This window comes from Chelonia mydas, chromosome 11 (assembly GCF_015237465.2).
Source record: "Chelonia mydas isolate rCheMyd1 chromosome 11, rCheMyd1.pri.v2, whole genome shotgun sequence".
NCBI classification, from domain to species: domain Eukaryota; kingdom Metazoa; phylum Chordata; order Testudines; family Cheloniidae; genus Chelonia; species Chelonia mydas.
The window spans coordinates 44,655,813-44,677,384 of NC_051251.2; the positions used below are offsets into that span (position 1 = coordinate 44,655,813).

General features: G+C 38.1%; 1 protein-coding gene across 1 annotated transcript in view; it reads right to left on the reverse strand.

Moving 5' to 3' along the window:
* Window positions 1-21,572, reverse strand: part of TTN (titin) — a 309,138-nt gene that overhangs the window by 248,111 nt on the left and 39,455 nt on the right. Inside the window, exons 43-44 of the mRNA XM_043525559.1 lie at window positions 19,371-19,559; window positions 13,709-13,765 (exon numbers count right to left, since the gene is read on the reverse strand). Of these exons, the coding sequence (XP_043381494.1) occupies window positions 13,709-13,765; window positions 19,371-19,559 (246 nt within the window). The remainder of the gene's footprint in view (window positions 1-13,708; window positions 13,766-19,370; window positions 19,560-21,572) is intronic.

Here is a 21,572-nt window from a genome sequence, read left to right on the forward strand (position 1 = left end):
GAAGGGTGCTATAGTTCTGATGTACCATAAACTGCTATGGCCAGTACCTTGAAGGGGACCGATTTTGCCACCTTTACTGTCGTTGAAAATTACCTTAAATCCCATAGAAATCAAAGGGACTGCTCCCTTAGTAAGGTACTAGTCAATGTGAGTAAAGGTGGCCCTTAGACTCTGTGAAGACTACAGTAGAATTTCAATCCACAGGATCAGCTACAGTGATAATCACAGGAAAGCTACAAATATATTTTGTCTGCTTACTTCCAAAGTGTATTCCTTTGGGAAAAAAGGAAAAGTTACATTATAAACATCTGAGAAGGATTTGCACCTTGGCTTTGAGACTGCGTGTGTGTGTGTGTGTGTGTGTGTGTGTGTGTGTGTGTGTGTTGAAAACCACCGAACAAAATTGTAAACCCTGTAGATGATGGAAACTTCAAGCCAGGGGGTGCTGCCACACCCTCAGCACTCCTAGTTCCAGCACTCCTAGCTTTGCATAAAGGAATACAATAGAATTCATGCAGTTTTGTGTGTTTCAGGATCGTAAATTTTACAGGAAATCCACAAAAACCGTGTTTAAAATACTTTACCAACACACAAATAGCAAATTACTAGAAACAACAAATGTAAATATTTACATATTTATTTCACAAATATCATCTACATTAATATTTAAAATATAATATTGATTACAAGTAAACATCAATTACCCTCTTTTTAAAATACCTTATCTTTATGAATGAAAAAAGACATTTCACTTGACCATGAAATTACTATTTTTCTTAATTTCTATTTAAGATCTACCTTTAAAAGATATAGGGTCAAATACTGATTATAGTTACACCAGTAATTCCGGAATAACTTTACTGAAATCAAGAATAGCTCTGGATTTATGTTAGTGTAACTTAAGTCATACCCTGCCACATAATATTTTTATTTTAGTGTCTCTAGCCAAAGTCATACAGTGCATGAAACTTACATTTTAAATAACACTTTTTATTTTATATTTATTTTACTGCTTGTATATATAAGCAGTAAAAGTAGAGAGAGACTCTGAGCTATAAAGTTCAGATCTGGATTTGAACTTTCCCAGAGTTTGGATGGTTTGGATCTAAGGTTTCAATTTGAGCCAATTTCTATCAAAAACATATGCCAGATTAACATATTTAACACATAGGATAATTGTTTAGGTTCCTATATAAAGTTTATTAAAGGCAACGGGGCCCATTCCTTTCAATGGGCTTTGGATCAGGCCTTTAACATCCTATTTAATCAATATATTTCATGCAAACTTCTCTAGAAACCTCTGCTGTCAAATAAATCAGTAAATGCTATGCATCTGTACAGGGAATGAATATGGGCACAGCACAAAACCATTCCTAGCCAGCTCAATGTTGGAACAAACACTCTCATTTCTCTTATCCTCCAGCATTTTCAACAGAAACTGGTTTAATGACAATGACACTTACTACTTAAATACATATGTACTTTAATGTGTACTCATATTTATTTTGTGGTCATCAGTGGTAATAATAATAATAATTTTACATAATACTTAGCAGGGTTTAGCTAAGGAAAGTGACACGGTAATGGACTTCATCCACTCGGTTTCATTTCTGAAGGTGCCAACTCATCACTACTTGGCACCTGCACTGTGTAATGGTAAGTAAGGATTTCCAAACTGCAGCAGAGTCAGGCAATATAATTTGTCGATAATAATATCAAATATTTTATTGAATATATTCCGAATTTGTAATGCGTGACTCTCAAAAGGTTTGTAAATTTGGTTCAGCTAAGCACCAAAAGGTCTAATTCCCTTATGGACACCATCTAAACAAACTGAGTCTATAAAATGAGTTTGGAAACAACACAAAAATAGTTTGACTTGTGAGATTTCCAATACTTCCTGTTTCGTGTTGGACAGGAAATACCATGAGAATAACTAATCTCTCTCTTCAAGTATTTTGCCACTTCTGTTTCTGGTCTAAACAGAATAAGGAAGCGCAGTGATTGATGCAATGGAGAATTTTTAAAAAAATTAATCAAAATTTTCCAAACCTCAAAAAAATTCATTTTTTTCTTTAAATCCAAGTCCTTTGTCCTATTCCCATTTAAAATCTGCATTAATGGCAGTGCTGATGGGAGAACTTTCCAAGGATGATTGTCCTTGTCTCTCTGTGAGAGAAGAGCCACACAGAATCACTGCCACAAACAGGCAAGCTTTAAAAATGGAAATATTTTATAAACACTTCAGTAAATCCTCATGTGTGGCACTCTGCCGATTTCCTTTACCATCTTTGAGGGCATCACCAAAATATTGAAGGATTTCAGTCGAAGCATGCCCACCTATTAGGAGATGTGTCTATTGAAACATCCTCATGTCTTCAATAATATTTGCAGAGCAAATACTGCTGTTTGATTTAATGGAGATTTAATAAAAATGGATTTTTAAGTTTTCCCATATGCGCTATAACTTTTTAAGACGAGTACCACTGGACCCAATTTTCTTGGGTACTTTAGGATTCTCTGAGAATGCTGAGTTCAGAATGAATCCCTACTAATGCAGTGACACTGAATAGCTTCTGTGGTGCCTACAACAACATTTTGAGACGTACAGAAACCATACAAGAATACATGTCAATCACAGAAATAAGAACGTGCGTGAAAACAATTGACTACACAAAAGCATTATTTCGTTTAAGTTTAAAATAATCATGCCTCTTAAAACATTTTGAAAGTCGAGTGACAAAAATTAATAAGTAGCCTTAGCATTGTGTAAAGAGGAAGCAAAATAATAATTATTCATCTTCAAAACAACAGTCCAGGGTTGCTGAATTTAGGGTTTCATCTAAATTCACATGTATATATTTGTGTAACCAGAAAGCACTCACATACATTATAGGGTTTTCCCTCTTCTTCTACAAATGAATTATTAAATGTATTAAAATTTAAAAATAATTGTTTTGTTTTTATCAGTGCGTACATTTTTGTGTAAGCTAGATAAGCTTAGGTCTGAACTGATCACTTCATCCTGAATTGACCCTTCCATCTAAATATTTTTTTATCTTTCTTAGTTCAGACCCTAAAATATTTGATTGCATTAAAAACAATTAATCTAAAGGACAATAGCTGTGCTTATACTGAAAAAAAAAGCTTCATATAGAGTCTGAATCCATTTGTTTCTGTCAGTTCAGTATTTAACATTATATGTTGCTGGTAGAATGATGACTGACAGAAGAAAAACGAATCCCTGGAGACTTAGTTCTAATCTTAAAATGAAAATGTTCAGTGAAAGTCTCCTGCTTTCTTACTGCTGTGTATTTTTTTATTCACAGCACAGGAGTACAGGGAAAGAGAACTTTTATTCTTATCGTTTTATAGTTACATTCTGTCTATTGATTTATTGAATGCCTCATCTTTTCCTCTAACTCTTAAAGGTACAGTACACAATATATTTATATCCATGCTTATTACAAATCCTGAAGTCCCTACTCAGTCTTTACTGCGGGAAAACTTTAACTGGGTCTGTCTGATTCTGATTTCACTTGCATTGCTTTTGCAACAGAGTAACCCCATCGACTTCAGTGAAGTTATTCTTGGTTTACCATCAAGCTCAGAATCAGGCCCATTGTCTTCAATGGCCATTTTTCCGGAATAAGTAATGTATAAAATAGAGATAAGGTGCGTGAGGTAATATCTTTTACTGAACCAACTTCTGTTGGTGAAAGAAACAAGCTTTCCATCTACACAGATCTCTTCTTCAGGTCTAGGATAGGTGGAAAGGTTAAAAATTTGTAAGCACTTCAGGATTTGACTGAAAGGTGTACTGTGTTCAGACTAAAAGAAAAGGAGTACTTGTGGCACTTTAGAGACTAACACATTTATTTGAGCATTTATTTGTAGCTCACGAAAGCTTATGCTCAAATAAATGTGTTAGTCTCTAAGGTGCCACAAGTACTCCTGTTCTTTTTGCGGATACAGACTAACACGGCTGCTATTCTGATACCTGTGTTCAGACTGAAACGTATGTCTAAAGTAGTACTCCATACACTTAAGTTACAAGAACACCGCGGATTTCATATTTCAAGATGGTTGCTAGGCCCTTTTAACACAAAGATGATTGCACTTTTAAATAACACAAGTATATATACGCGCATAGGAAACGGACAAAGGAGTTCTACATACGTGAATAACAGCGATAAAAAGGATGTGCAGAATGTACAAGGAATGAAATTCCACCCCGTGCAGAACGCCTGCACAAGCCTTCTGCACCGCTTATCTCTCTCGCGTTCCTAAAATAGGGCATGTGGGACTTGAGGGGTGTCTGCCCCTTGTGAATTTCACTTCTGAATGAGCATTAAAATATAGGAAGCACCTAAAGTGAATGCTACATGTTTACAAACAGAATTTAGGGACAATGCAAACCTATTGTGTGTTTAATCCAAACGTATTTGGAACTCAAACTTGGAAATTTAGCATATGTTTAACACAGCGCTTGTATCAGCAGTTCCTGCTCTGTTTGCAGCTACACATCTGTATTCCCCTTCATCGTTTTGGATTAAATTTCCAATAATTAGATTATGATAGCCCATCTGCCTTTCCTCCATACAGTACCTATCCCCTTCAAGCAGTATCCCATCTTTGTACCAACTGATTCTCGGGTTTGGAGCGCCAACTACAAGGCACTGGAAACACGCAGAAGCACCTACTGACGAAGTGCAGTCAAAAATATGTTTGATAAACTTTGGGGGGGCTTCTGTGACTTGGAATTCAAAGGAACAACTATCTGAGCTCTCCGCTTTAAATTCTATCTCCTCTTCTTTGGATGGCTCAGCGAATACATCAAAATTAATATTGACACATTTCTCCCCTTCCTCTTCACACTCTTGTTCTGTGACAGCTACCAACTTGACAGCTTTCTGAGAATCATCAGTGTCGCGCTCAAATTCAAACTCCAGCTCTATTTCGGTCTGGTTGCCATTTGGAAGAGTACTGTCTACAAGCAAATCAAACTTCTGTGGCCTACCCGTAGCGCTGCCTAGAACTAGACCAGTCATTTCATCCCCACTCCTGCTAGAAAGGGCTCTCTGTGAATCTAGCACAATTAGAGAGCTTTTGCATATAGCTTCTCCGACACTATTCACTGCTTTGCACCGATATGTGCCACTATCAGAATGACCTACATTCTGAATTTTAAGACTATGACTTCCTTTCTCAGCAGTCACAATGTAGCTCCCCACATCTGCGGTAATGCAAGTATGTTCTTTAAACCACTGTACTTGGGGAGTAGGGGAACCTGTCACTGTACATTCAAACACTGCCTCTGAATTTTCTAGAATTTCCAAATCAAAAAGGGGAGTGGTAAAGCGCGGAGGCATTTCAGTGACTTCAAAGTCAATTTTCACATCTTCATCTCCTTTTGCAGTCAAGCCAGTGGTTTGCTCCACCAGAGCGAAAGGGAGGACATCAAGAAAAACAATCATACATTTGTTGTCATGTGTAAATTCCGGAATTGTGACTATTTTGACCTGCTTCTCGAATTCCTTAACCTCATTTTCGTCCAACTCTACTTCCAGAAGTATTTCTTGAGGAGAAGGCGAGCTTGAATTTTTATTTTGTTCCAAGTCAAACTCTATGACATGCTGATGTGTTACTGGAGGAGGTAAAGCCAAAGACCTTCCATCTTGAGGCAAAACTTCTACTTGGGTGATACTTTTAGCTTCCCCTATGATGTTTACTGCATGGCATATATATTCTCCTTCTTCCGATTTCTGAACATTATGGATTTCCAAAATACATTTATCACCCTCTTTTTCTATTCTGACTCTTTGATCTGGTTCAAGCAACGACTTATTTCGATACCATTTCACATCAGGAACAGGGAGGCCTATAACTTCAGCAATTAAACCCAATGAACTGTTTTCATAGATCTTCCTCTTGGGCAAGGGTTTGATAAATGCGGGAGGCATTTCATTTCCCTTTGGTTCCACTGCTTCACAAGGTGTGCCAAACATCTCTGAGCGCTGCTCTTCGTAAGGCGACCTCCTTTCTTGGAAAGGAGAAGGTAATGTTCCGGGTTCACTGGTGGGGGTTGTGTAGCTCTCTCGTGGTGTGCCGTCCCTTACCAAATCGGAAGGGGACTTTCTGTTGAAGGATGGTTCCTCGGAAGGTGTTGAGTACCGTTCAGGTGTGCCTGCTGGAGTGTGGTAAGATTCAAAAGACATGGGAGATTCAAAATTCTCAACTGACGATGGAGGTGTATAGAATCGCTCAGATTCTGCCAATTCATCCCCGCTTGTGCTTGTGATTTCTATTGACATTTCTGATTCAGGAGAAAGTGGACGGGTCAGCAGCTCCTGCTGCTGGTTATAATAGTCGTAAACGGTGCTGAAAGTGACGTCTTCAACTTCCAAAGAAGTGATACATTCCTTCTGGTCAAAGGCCTGGAAAATGGTATCTTTGAAATCTGGAACCTCCTGCTGTCCGGCTGAGAGTAAATACTTTGAGAGAGACACACATGGCTCAGGTTCTGAAACTTGAGCAGCGTTCAGCTCTTGAAATTGCAAAACATTTTGTGATAGGCCCCTTTCATCCAGATTTCCTTCAGCAGCATTTACAATGTCTTTAGTCTGAAATGAAATTTCATTTTCAAGCTGATCTTCTAAATTACACTTTTGTTTCTCCAAGGCAATTAATTCTTCTCTTGATTGCCTTTCCTGGACTATGGATTCTTCATTTCTTAACGAACGAAGGAACTGTGCAAAAGAAATGTCCCTGTCCTGTGTATCTGATTCCCGCTCAATAGCATGATGGTCTTCAGGAATTACTTTGGTATAACACACAGTTTCAGTTTTACTTCCATTAAAAGTAGACCTGCTTATTTCTTTCATTGTGGCTTGCTCTACCTGAAGAACGTGTGTTTGTTCTTGCTCCAGTTTACATGCAGTGGGTTCTTTTTCCTTTGCAGCTTTTTTCAAGTCTGTTATGAAGTTGTCTGTTTTGGAGTCTATTCTCTCTAGCGATTCCACACCCTCAGAAACATCTGTTTCTTGCAGTACATTTTGAAAATATTGACTTACAGACATTTTGGATTCTGCAGAAGGCCTACGCTCAGTCTGCCCCAATATCAAGTCTTTAATTTGTTCCTTAAATGATTCTTCCACACAAACATTTTTCTCAAATTCATCAATTCCTTTTGCAGGTGATCGCTGTTCACTAGAAAGAGGAATGTCAGCTAGGTCCCTTTTAAATATTTGCATTTCAGCCACTCCAGTTTCTGTTGACAGAGTCCGTTCTTGAACATAAACTCCCTCCAGTTGCACCTTGTGATTATGACGAAGTTCTTCACTTAAAGAAATTTCTTCTACAAGTGCGTCATTTCTTTGTAGATGGTTTATGGAGCTTTCGGTTTTTGTTTCCATGATCTCGGGAGATAACACTTGGTTTAAGGAACATATTTCTTCCGGTGATATGCTGCCAGTCTCTTTGGAAACGAATTCTTCTGAGAAAATCACTGCATGCTGTTTTAGATTAAATGCTAATCCCTGGATTTGGGGTTCTACTTTTTCTAGAGATAATTCTTGAGAATTATCATCTTTGCCCTTTATAGCTTCACTCTCTTTGGAAAACTCTTGACAGGAATAAATTCCTTGTCCTGTAGGTGATGTAGTTTTCTGTACATTTTCTTCCATGTGGCGTGTATCAGGTTCCATTCGTTCAGAAGCAGAATGTTGATCTTTGAAATATATTTCATTCTGCAGCAGCCTCTCTTGTTCTTGATCAAGATTTTGTATAGCAGAGTAAACCTGTTTCAAATCAAATACAATATTGGCTGTATCAGGTTCAGAGGCCGGATATTGGCCTTTTAAATGTGTTTCTTCTTGTTGCCTCCTAATTTGTTCTTGAAAATTCTGATCTACATTTTCTATTACAGAAGGAGCTTGTTTTAAATCAAATAAAATGTTGTACGTTTCAGGTTCTATTTTTCCTAATGTTTGTTCATTCTGATAGGTTTCCTTCTGTTCTGTCTCTCCAAAGTCAGATAATTTTTTATCATGAAGAAAGACATTTTCCTCTATGCCATGCGCAAAGCTTCTGTAATCTTGTTCTTTTCCTTCTATGTTTTTTTCTTGTTGCCCTAGGTGTTGTTCTTGCTGAATTACTTTATTTGGATCATAAAACCCAAGTTGTTCTAATTCAGGTGTACCTTTGAATTCATCACTTATCGCATGCGAATAAGGCGCATCTTTCTCTTCTATGGCAGTTGAATCTCGAAATGTCCTATTTAAGTTGGTGTCACACATGTCCTTGTCAGACAGATCTCTATCTTCTTGTACCATCGTGGATATAGGACTGAAAAAACTATGATCCTCAGATTCTTTCCTCTTTGCACTCAGCTCCTGCTCAAAGACATGGATCTGATAATTTACATTTGTAAATGGTGCATCTAAATTGTCAGTGAAAGAACGTGCCACAGGTCGTGTTCCGAGAGTTCGCTCAAGAGCAGGACTCTCTTGCTCGGGCTCTAATTTCTCTGAAAAATGCCCTGCGCCCTTGATTTCCATTTCATTACCGTTACTAAACGATTTGCTTGGCGTGCTTCCGCTGTCAAGATGGGGCAGATCAGTAACACCATTGCTAAAGTTATATTCTTCGGGACCTGTTTTTTTCAAGTACTGCTTCTTCTCAAAAGCAAAATCTTTATCCTTCACACTCTCTACTTCACCATCTGTGTCCTGACCTGCAGGAATTTCTATATTAATGTATGTAGCTTTCTCAGTATGGCTTTCAATGATCTTTTCAAGTTGGTTCTTAGATGTAAACTCTGTGGTTGTAATTTCTGTTTTTATTTCATCTGTTTTGTCAGGCTGATCGCTTAGCTCTTCAGAGAGTGGAACCTGGTTGAGATCTCTAAGAGAAGCGAGTACTTCAGCTTCTTTTATCTTTGACTTTACTTGTTCACCCACGTTTATTTTCTCTTCTAGTTCACTCGGGAGCTGGAAATCTGGGCTTTCAATTATAGACTCATTCTCAGTGCGTGGAACCTGGTTTAAATTGCGATCGAAAGCAAATACTTTGGCTTCTATCTTTGACTCTACTTGTTCATTCACTTTTATCATCTCTTCTTTTTCAATCTGGTGCCGAAAATCTGGGCTTTCCAGTATTAACGGTTCTTCAGGGAGTGGAACCTGACTTAAATCACCAACAGAAGCAGGTACATCAGCTTCTTCTATCTTTGACTTCACTTGTTCACTCACATGTATTTTCTCTTCCTTTAGAATCGAGAGCTGGAAATCTGGGTTTTCAGATATTGATGATTCTTCAGGGTGTGAAACCTGTCTTAAATCACTAACAAAAGTGAATAATTTGGCTTCGTCTATCTTTGACTCTACTTGTTCATTCACGTTTATTTTATTTTCTACCTCACTCGGGAACTGGAAATCTGGGCTTTCAATTATTGGCTCATCCTCAGTGTGTGGAACCTGGCTTAAAGCACCAACAGAAGCAGGTACATTAGCTTCTATCTTTGGCTTCACTTGTTCACTCACATTTATTTTCTCTTCTGTTAGAATCGAGAGCTGGAAATCTGGGTTTTCAGATATTGGTGGTTCTTCAGGGTGTGAAACCTGGCTTAAATCGCCAACAAAAGTGAATGTCTTGGGTTCTTCCATCTTTGACTCCACTTGTTCACTAACATTTACCGTCTCTTCTTTTTCAATCTGCTGCTGGAAATCTGGGGTTTCAGTTATTGGATGATCCTCAGTAACTATGGACTTTCTAACGTCACACATAAATCTTGGGAGTTTGGATTCTGTTTCTTTGGAGGATGTATTTTGTTCCTTTTCCGTGAGTGCTACCTGCCTCAGAGTACTGAGGTTATGAAAATATTGACTTACGGAATACTCTCTATCATTAAGCTTGCCAGCAATATATCCAACTGAGGATTCATAAAGATTGTGCAACGGTTCCTTTGCAACTTCTTTCTGGATTTGTACACTCTGACCTTGAACAATTTCTTCTTCAAAATCACTAATTTGTTCTACGTGGCTATAAAAGCTCTGCACACCAGACTCTACTGTAAGATTGGAAACAGTTTCTACTACTCCTACTGTGTTCTCAGCAACACATTTGTATGTGCCAGCATCTGACACAGAAACTTCATCAATATGTAACCTGTAGCTACCATCCTCTTCCTCCTCAAATTGAAACTTCTCAGTAGGAGTTAAGATTTTGCCATTTCGAAACCAAGTTACAATCGGTTGAGGTTCACCAGATATTGAGCACTCCAGTACGACAGAATTCCCTTCTCTACAATTAATATATTTTTGTGTTTCTTTCACAATTTTTGGTGGTTCATTTACCGCAAAGGAAAATTTAAATTTATGTTTTATTGCCTGAGAAACTTGGTCCTGAGGTGGTGGCTCAGGTACAAATTCAGCAGGTTGAACTGTTTCCTTCAGTTCTTCATCTTGTTCTAGAGTCGGAGTAGGAGCAGTTATTTTGATTTCTACAGGAAATGAAAGCCGGTCTGAGTCAGAAACACAAGGTACGGGCAGTTTACCCTGAGGAACGCGAAGGGTGGCTCTGCTTTCACTACTGAAAGCTGGTTGATTTTCTTTCATTTTGTCAAACAGAAAACTAAGTTCTTCTTCCTCTTCTGTGTTATCCTTTAACAGTTCAGCTTCATCGGTGGTGAATGGTTCAGCCTCAATCCTCTCTTTAGTCTTCACTTTGAGCATGCCTGATGTTGTGGCAGTTCCGTATTCATTAAATATCACGCAGGTGATGGAGCCTTCATGCTGAGGGAGAACAGAGCGGAAAGTTAGGGTAGACCGGCTCCCTGTCGTGTGAATGGCATAGTCCTCCTGGTTCCGAGATATGGGTTTGTCATTGTTATACCAAGTGACAATAGGTTGCGGATGGCCACGGAAATGACAGCCAAATATGCAACTCTCTCCTTCCTTTGCTTCCCGAGATTCAATTTCATGAACAAACAAAGGGGGGCCCGGTTCCAGAAGCTTTAGAATAGGGCTCTCAGACCTGGCAGGCTTTTCCTTTATTTCACAGACTTCTACCGATACAGACTCTCTGATTTCTGCCGAGTCTTCCAGTCCTAACATTGCATTTTCTTCACCCTTTTCTGTTTGGGTGCCTTCATAAGTATCAACAGGCTCATTGATGTTTATTGTGATTGTCTCGGACAACACATTCTCCAATTTCCTAGTTTCGCTTAATCCGTCGCAGAGAAGCACATAGATTATAGATTCAGGGCTTTTCTTCTTGGCTGTCATTGCTTGGAACTCCTCCAGCTGTTCGTTTGGCTGTGTATCTATTCTTGATTCCTGTGGTTCCTTGTGTGTATAACTATGGCCGATGGAGGTAGCTTTGGCAATTGGCTCTGGTTGCGCTACTGGAGGGTCTCCCAGAAACTGCTCTCTCGTTGGTTCTTTGAGTGTTATTACTGATTTTGTTTGGAATGTTTCTGCCTCGATGCTTCCTTCAGGAAAGTCCCGAGGACTCTGGGAGGGTTTGGAAAGCCCCAGGATTCGTTCCATTCGCAGGTGAAAGTCCTCCGGCATCTTAACAGGCTCTGGTTTAGGATGCTGTGCGGCACCCTCCTCACCGCTTGGCATTTTGGGTGAAGAGGTGCTTGTATGGATTGGCTTTATTATCTGGAAGTCAGAGCGCATCCCCTCACTCTCAATTGCCCAATGGACTGGAGGGGTCCCTAGGTCTTTACCACCTCTAAAGTCTGTGGTTCGCACCGATTCAAGGAGTGATTCAGTCTCTCTCTGTGACGGGCGCAGTTTCTTCTTTTCCAGCATAGTTCTTTTGGCCTCTCGCAGTCGTTGCAGCTTAATTTTTATTTCCTCATCAAGCAAAGCATCACTGCCATGATCCCTGTCCCTTGCGGTGCGTTTGCTACCTACCTGGTCTTTATCGTACGCGAACTCCGGTCTCCTTATCACTAGGAGTTTTGGAAAGCTTATGGTTCGCACCATCCCCTTTGCAGGGGGCAAGTCTCTTAACATCTTTTCAGTCTCCTGCCTTTTATCGAAAGGAGAGCCAGTGCACCGCAGGTAAACCTTCAGCCTATCTTCTTTCCTCTTCTGAACCAGACATTCAACACTCTCATGGGTTCGTTTGGACTTTCTCAGGAAGTCTAAATATTTTGCATTTTGCTCCTCTCGCTGTGCAACTAGCAGCGAAGCGGTTGACTCAGCTGAACCCTCACTATTAATGGCAAACACTTTATAGCTCCCAGAATCCCTCTCCCGAACATCTCTTACCTCTAGGCTGGAGCTGTGAATATGCATATCACTCTCTGTCTTTATTATTCTACGCAGATCTTTAGGGATAGGCCTATTATTATGAAACCATGTCATTGCGGGGGTTGGACAGGCAACGAGTTTACACTGGAAAACTGCGGGATCCCCCTCTAAAACAGATTTAAACTTCAGCTTTTGAGTGAAAGAAGGTTTAAGAGTCTCAGACCAAGACGAGGTTCTACTTGCACATCTCTGCGCAGACACAAATCCATGGTCTAAGTAGTCTTCAGAATCGGAGAAAGCGTCTCGCGTCTCGCTTTGCTTTTCAGGACACCCAGGCTCTTCACTGAAGAACAGTTCTGTAAGAGAACAACATTACATTACAGCGTACTCTGTTGCTTCTCTCATACGTTTGAAAAATGAAAAGAAATGAAATGGCAAGATATTAAATTAAATTGGGGGCATGCTACAGATTTCATCACAAATCCAGAAAAAAAATTCACTCACCATATTTGTTCGAATAAACGCAATGCCTTGCTCTGTTTTAAAGATTCTGACACGAAAATCGTTCGTTGTCTGTTCTTTCTTCAAACTGTGGACATTTCTTCTTGAACAAGCAAAAATGAATTTCAAAATAACATGTTCCTGGGGGTGTATGGTTTTGCTGCCCGAAAAGCTTTGTGTCTTTTGTTGACAAAGAAGAAAATCTTACCTGACTTGCAGACAGTAGAATAAACGCCCTTTCTGATCCCTTTGATTATGGTAAAATGTTCAAACAATTGAGAAAAAATATTTTGAAAAATATATAAAAATGTAGCTGTAAGTAATTAGCTAAAATGAAATGAGAAGGCGTTTATTCGAACTAATACAGCCACTAACTTCACAACGTTATGCAAAAAAAGCAAGCAACATGGACCACATATGCTATCTGCAAGCCAGTGTAAGAAAAGTATAGTGACGAATTAATGTATGTACATGAAGTGCGAGGATACAATGGGAATGTGTAGCTTTCACATGTCCTAAATAACATTCATTTTCTATTATATTCCATTCTTTGAATGATTGTTAGGTTGCTTACTAGTTTAAAAATAATTTCATTAAGATTTTTATATCTTCGTTTTGATTTAAACCATCGCATGCACTAACAAGAGAGTTTAACAAATAAAAGCTCACGCAGTAAACAGCTGCATAGCATGAAGTAGAAGTTAAAAGTACAGCTGCATAATTATAAATGTAAAGTTTTAAACTGATTTTAAAACTTAACCTTGTAATGTGGGTAACCCTTAGCATATTAAAACAAAACATGCAGCATATTCAAATATGCTCCAAAGTGTGTTTTACTTTTGCTGTCATAGGCTGTATGTAAGTAAATAAAAGTTTCTAACGATTTACTAATTTTTTATGATAAATCAGTGCTTCAGCGTAACATCCATTTGTGACTGTACCTTTCACTTCCATTTCAATCTGTTTTTTTATCTTCTCTTGAAGAACTTTTTCTGGAGCTAGAATAAAATAGAGATTATTGTGATCAATTAACGCATCAATTAATGGGTTGTGAGGTTGAAACTATGAATATCTGTTGCAAAAAATACACACACACATACATGAGTACATGCCAAAATAACTCAAACACCTGATAAATTTGACGAAACAGTGATCAGATGCTTCAAAACATATCTGTATTGTATACGTGTCTACAACTTTTTATGATTTTTGCCTGTAATTTACCATGCCTTTAACATGCCTGAAACACCGGGAGGCAAACATTCAACAATCCACAGACAAATGACATTTTTCTTTCTTTACTGTTTCCCATGGGCTGAATGTACTTGAATGCAATGATGGTATGCAGGAGGAATTTAGGTTTGGAAAGAACATGCAGTTGCCAACCTGTCACTCTCAGATGAGTGCTGCACTCGGCTTGTCCTGCAGAGTTAACTATTCTGCACTTGTATATACCCCTCTGATTCTGAACAACTTTGAGTAATTTTAAACTGCACAGTGGCCCATCGTGTTTTAAGGAACATAATGCAGACTCCTCAACTATTAGCTGATTGTACAGCCAAATCACACAAGGAGTAGGCACACCCTTTATTAGACAAAAGAGTGACACATCATCTCCTTCTTTTACAATAGTTTCTGGGAGCAGAGTTTCAAGAAATACTGGTACTTTGGCACCAGTTTCTATGCTCTCTTCGCATGGCACAACATCAGGGTAGTAGTCTCCGTTCCTTTGTTTTTCAGTTCCTTGTGATCTTTGAGCTGAAGTGATTAACATTCTTGATCTTTCCTTTGAAGACTCTTCCTTAACTTCGGAGGTTGTTTGAATCTGAGACTCTTTGACTGTTTTAGTGCTTTTAGTGTCTGAGTCAAGTGTAATTTTTGTTACTGCTTTGGCGTGTGCTTCTTTAGCTAGGTAAGAATAAAGTTAGGAAAAGCATTAGATTAGATGGTTGGCAGGAATAAAACACCCTTATACGTAGAGAAATAAAAATAAAGGGTTTAGTATGGAAAAGGAATGTTCAGCATGTTAGTGCTCAAACTAAAAATATACTATGAAATATATGAGTTATGACACATTTAAGGGCTCTATTCATGCTAGGCTAAAATAAGGTCCCAATTAAGTCAGTAGGCTGTTTACCATTGACTTAAGTGGGACTAAGACTTGATATGTAATGACTAACACAAGCAAGCACATCTTTAATTTTAATTAGGGCTCTCAAATGATTAAAAATAATCACAATCACAAGATTAAAAAAATAGTTGCGATTAATCTCAGTTTTAATCTTGCTATTTAAATTTAAATTGGTATTCTATTGTTTCTGTAAAAATTTTGGATGTTTTTCTACATTTTCAAATATATTGATTTCAATTACAATACAGAATACAAAGAGTACAGTGCTCAAGTCTAAGCATGAAGGGACATATGAATTTTTAGCATATCTGGCATATAAATACCTTGCAACGCAGTCTACAACAATGCCATGAAAACACCTATTCTCACTTTCAGGTGATATTGTAAATAAGAAGCCGGCAGCATTATCTCCCATAAATGTAAACAAACTGTCTTAGCGATTGGCTGAACAAGAAGTAGGACTGAGTGGACTTGTAGACTCTAAAGTTTTACATTGTTTGAGTGCAGTTATACGAAAAAAATAATTCTACATTTGTAAATTGCACTTTCACGATACAGAGATTGCACTACACTACTTGTATGAGGTGAATTGAAAAATACTATTAATTTTGTTTACGTTTTTCACAATGCAAATATTTGTAATAAAATAATAATATAAAGTGAGCACTGTACACATTGTATTCTGTGTTGTAATTGAAATCAATATTTGAAAATGTAGAAAAAACATCAAAAATATTTATAATAAATTTAAATTGGTATTCAATTATTTAACAGTGCAATTGAAACTGTGATTAATGGTGACTTTTAAAAATCTAGTTAATTTATTTTTGCATTAATTGTTTGTGACTGACAGCCCTAATTTAAATCAAAGCTATTTCCCTTTAATGTTGAAGGTAACTGCAGAAGATCATGTAGAGACAACACTTAATGTAGATCGACAGCAAAGAAAGGACTTAACTCGTGTGTAAGAGCCAGATAAATGGTGCATAGCAAATTACTTCATGGAAGAGCATGAGACAGTTTTATCTTATGTTCATGCTGCTATTGCTCCTGCATCATCTGAGTTAATAAAAGCAGCTATCACGTTATCTAAGGTGAGCAGTGCCAAAAGAACAAGAGGCCCATTCTGGGTCTACAGGAGTCAAGGATATCAATGTCTGTACTCCAAAGATGTTATTACATGTGCAGAAACTGCTGATATTTTAATGCACTGGAATAATGGCAAGGGGGAAAGGAATTCTACATATAAAAAACAATCCACAGGTATGGAGGAAGACTGTGTAGGTCATTAATATAGTCTTGGGAAAGAGAGGCTCCTAAATCCAATAGACAAGTGAGGATTTTATAGCACTGAACAAATAGACGTGTTCAGGAGTAAAAAACAGACTTGTATTTAGGGTGTTTGAAGAAAACATGCAAATAAACTGCTTAAAATATTAACCCTTGCAAATATGTAGCACCTCTTGTGTCACTCAAGATGTAGTCAGATTGAGTTATTGACAGCATGTGGTCCTGTGGAAGCTGGGATGGCCTAGACCCTGGGTTAATTTGCTCATCTAACGTTACCCCCTTTCCTTTATTTAAAAATAACTCTTTCAAATTCCAACTTCAGAAATCTGCATAAATTGCAAAATTAAATTGGTTCCTTCTGTCCTGTTCTTTGTTTTGTTCCAAGTGGACACTTCCCACCAAGTCAGTGTCTCACTGCATATCAGTGGCTTAAATAGATAAATTGATGAGTACAAATTCCATTTGGCTGCAACTTGCTGGGAAGAGCCATGATACACTTCTCAAGCAAGCTATAAAACTCCCTGCCTGGTGCTGCAAAAGTCATTTATGAATAGAGTCCTAAATGTGAAAAAGAACTTAAAATATAGCTTTCTAAATTAAATACCAGTGTTAGGAAATGTGAGTGAGCTATACGCAGAGATGATTAGGTTGAAATGAGGTAAGTCATAATGTTAAAAATCAAATAACCACCTTCTACTGTTAGTACAGCAGCAGTTGTCGTCTTTCCATGATCATTACGCACAGTGCATCTGTATAGTCCTTGATCTAATAGTTGGACATTTATAATTGTGAGTAATAGGACAGTTCCATTTTGTGATAGCTTCACTCGTTTTGACTCTTTTATCCTTTCACCTTCATGGGTCCACAGAACCTCTAAAAAGTGTTCGCTTTCTAAAGCACAAATGAACTGTGCGGTATCTCCACATTTCACAGTTTGGTCACGGAGTTCCAGGAGAATATTTGGGGAAGCCTTTCTCATTTCCTGAACAGAAGCAGCGGATACTTTCATTGTGCTTTGTGATGTTTGTGAAAGGACTGTTGTATGGAAGGTTTCTGTTTCTTTCACTGATGTAGCTTTCATGGTTAAACTTTCTGATAGAGTTTCCAAAACCTGCACACCCAGTTGGTACGATGGCTCTTGCACTGTTTTAATTTCTTTTTTATAAGCCTGGGTCTCCTTCTTTGCGAAAGGGGAAGCAACATGAACTTCTGATATTGCCTGTGACTGGATAGACTCTTTTACATCTTTCCCAGAACTTTGCCTATCTATGGCTTGCACTGTGTAATCAAGTAACAAAAAAATAACAATATTAACAAATAATGTACTTTAATGGGCCAACTTAAGAACAAAATAAAATGGTATGGATAATGAGAATGAAAGATATCTTCATGGGAAAACTCAGCATGCCAGATGCATTATGCTCTTGACACAAAAGAAAATTCATTCACGTAGATGAATGGAAAATGACTTGTACTCATGCAGTTGATACACAGCTGATGTTCGTCTCTTCTTTTCACCGAAGCTGTCCATTCCAATATCAAATAATCTGTTATGATACTGTTTAAGGATGTATTTTCTGTTAGCTTTTACAGCCCAGTGTTGAGTATATGAGACAATGGTGTGACTATCACCAGCTCTCTGGTTTAAAGCGTGTACTTGCTTAGTATAGTAAAATGTCTATATTTTCTATATATAGGACACAGTTTTGTGAGATTTGAAATTATATGACATTTTAAAGTAAAGGAAATGACAGTGGTTTATTGGTTACAGCTAATACTACCAACATTAGTGAACTAACTGCTAACTAAAAGGTGTGAAAAGAGGAAAGGAGGTAATTAGTAACAGTGGTATACAACAAACTGAATCCCTTTGAACAAAAATGGGGCTTTACCTTCGGCTGTCACTGTAAGTGTAGCTGTGCAGGTTGCTTCTCCAGCACTATTTCCTGCTTTGCAAGAGTATTGGCCAGCGTGCTCTAAAAAAGCATCTACTATTATCAGCATAGCTGTGCCTGTAGACTCATCAAAATGGAAAACTATATCTTTTGTTGGCAACATTAGCTGTTGGTTATGAAACCATTGGATTTCTGGTTTTGGCATGCCAGAGACCCTGGCTTGAAATCTGACTGATTCCCCGCTGCATACCCTGCAGCTTGAAATAGGCTGGATAAAGGTGGGCCTTTGGCCAACAGGCTCCTTCTTAAGTGAAACTGATGAAGAAACATGCCATTGGGACTTTGATGTAACTTCTTCAACCTTTTTAAATCCTGAAAAGAAGCATGCCAACTTTTAATTTCTTACCCTATGCTACAATCAAAGTTCTCTCTCCTCATTTTTTTTTCTTTTTGGCTGGCAATTTTACAATATGAATCACTAATTCCATAGTTTATAAAAAGAAAAGGAGTACTTGTGGCACCTTAGAGACTAACCAATTTATTTGAGCATAAGCTTTCGTGAGCTACAGCTCACTTCATCGGATGCATCACGAAAGCTTATGCTCAAATAAATTGGTTAGTCTCTAACGTACCACAAGTACTCCTTTTCTTTTTGCGAATACAGACTAACACGGCTGTTACTCTGAAACCCATAGTTTATAAATTATGTTGCAAAAATAAAAAGTAAATATATTTCTGGTTGAACAACACTAAGAACCGCAAGATTAAAATAACAAACCCTCTAGACCATTTTCTGTTCTGAAATTTGTGATCAATATTTTCAGAATGCATAATAGTGCAAATTTATTTTCTCATTTGCACAAATCTGGGGCATGCCCTTGTTTAAGATTTTCTAATGTTTCTTAAATGAAAACATTTTATCAATACCAAAACTCTTTAGAGATCTTTACAAGGCAAAAGCTTGTTAATGGAATAAAAATCTGTTTAATAGACTTAGGTTAGGGACAAGGAGTCTACCTTGTTTGAGGCATGCCGGATGCTGCTAATGAAAAGAATTGAAAGGTGAAGTGCATGGAACGTTGAAAAACTGTGAAATAAACTTCACTGTGCATAACCTATGTCTTGGAGATGCAAGTGGATGTTGTGGACATTGTAAGATGATACTGATTAATTGAATTAAAGACATGACATGACATGACAGTGACTCACATATATTTATTAATGAATATTAGTATGGGCACACAACTGGTTTTAAAACATCATTTATTTTTTAATTGCACATTGTACCTTCCAACTTCAAGTTAGCAGTACTTGTCACTTGGCCTACAGAATTACTAGCAACAAAGGTATAAATTCCTTCATCTTCTGGATAGGCTTCTGAAATCTCCAACTGGCAAGTGTCTTCAAAATGAGTCATTCTAAAGAAACGGGATGGCTTGATCTCCTTATCTTTGCAATACCAAGAGATTTTCAGATCTGATCAAATAAAATAAAAAAAGAAATGTAAGATTAAGATACGTCTGTAGGTAAATACTTTAAAAATACATAAAGTACAAATCACTTATATCACAGCTTTTTGAAGTTGAATATTCCTTGATAATGTACAATAAGGCTAGTTTAAAGACCTGTAGTTTATTGGTTATTTTATAGTTCTGGCTTGGTAGTACGTATGAGGGAAAACTTATTTTGTGACTGCGACATTCAGTGATTAACTGGAAATCTCGCTCTCTCTTTCTCCCTCTGGATACCTTTGAAATAGCAGAGGCAGAGTAGGCTTTCAATGTTGTCAGTGAGTATGAAAAATGAAAGATCCTAGCAACTATATCTTGGCATCACATTTTAAGTAGAACTCTCCATTGAGAATTCATCTGTGAGGGTAGGTGAAGAAATATGGAAGGATCAGCTCAGATGCGGGAGCTCAGCTGATGACTGTAGGAGCATGAGGGACAGCAGAGGTGCTGTACATAAGAGGAGGGTAGCTTCGAGTCCGTGCCTGGGAGCGGGGTGAAGAGGTCTGGTGGCTGCTGGAGGTGACTGAGAAGGGGATGAGTTGGATATTGGCGTAGGGAAGGAGCAGAGGAAGTTGTAGCGAGTCCATTTCCCTTTCATTTCCAAGCATGCCCCATTTTGCAGAATTCGATGCACGCTAAGGCACATGAATATAGGTGGCATTTTAGGGCTGCGTCCACAGTATCCTGGATAATTTCACTGTATTTTGTTTTTTTAAAAAGTGCCGCAGCTATTAATTATTATTATTAATGGAGAACTGATTTTATTTTATATTTATCTTAAATCTCAAATTCCCATTTAAAACCTATCATCTAGTAGGCTACAAAATGACTCAGCTGATCCAAACAATTCAAACAAATGACCGTAGTAATCTGTTCTCTGAGGAGGGGAGTGCATGGCTTATTTTTCTACCTGAGTTCTGAGAAGCCTCCAGTTTTTTATATCCCTAAATATCTAGATCATTGGTTCTCAAACTTTTGTACTGGTGACCCCTTTCACACAGCAAGCCTCTGAGTGAGACCCCCTGCCTTATCAATTAAAAACACTTTTAAATATATTTAACACCATTATAAATGCTGGAAGGAAAGCAGGGTTTGGGGTGAAGGCTCACAGCTCGCGACCCTCCAAGTAATAACCTCGCGACCCCTCAGGGGTCCCGCCCCCCAGTTTGAGAACCCCTGCTCTAGACCTTAAGGCCAGATCCTTAGATGGTGGAAATCATCATAGCTAAGGATCTGTTTTAGTTGTACTGGCCTGTGTGACGCTTATTAATGCCAGTCCTTAACTGACAAGAAAGGTCACTGTTGAGTCCAGTGAGACACCTTCTTGTCTCATGCATGAAGCCTGCTGTTCTTCCCAGATATCATACACCTTGCCAGCTTGGGGAAGAAGAGGTCAGCGCCAGTCATCAAACCTGGCAGTGAACTACATCACTAACCACACTGATCTGGCATATATAAATTATTTTAATTGTTTTTGCTGCTGTCGTAATAAAGATACAATGTTTTCAGGAAACAGTAACGTAGTGTAAACAATTTGAAAATATATTTTCAACGCTAGTATATTAGCTAAGCTAGTATAAAATATTTTCATGCTGTATTTTAGAAATATCCAAATGCATTCATATACAATACGAAAAGAACGGGAACTGCAAGGATAATGCCCCACGTGCTGTGCTGCAAAGGTACCTCACAGTGATCAACATGAACACAGAGATAATGTACGCACACTCACACACAAAATTGTGTCATGCTTTGCATAGCTGTAATTAAGATGTCAGTAGTTCCAGTATAAACTCCCATGTGTATTTTCTGAGTCTTACCACAATTTTTATCATGGAAGCAGATTTGTTTTCTAATCTTTTTCCAATTCAAGAATTTCTCTTTTAAGTGACAGGAATGCAAAAGAGTAGATGCTACTCATTTCATGCACACTTTTGCATTTCTATAACCCTAAGATGATTTAAATCTGGACTTTGGT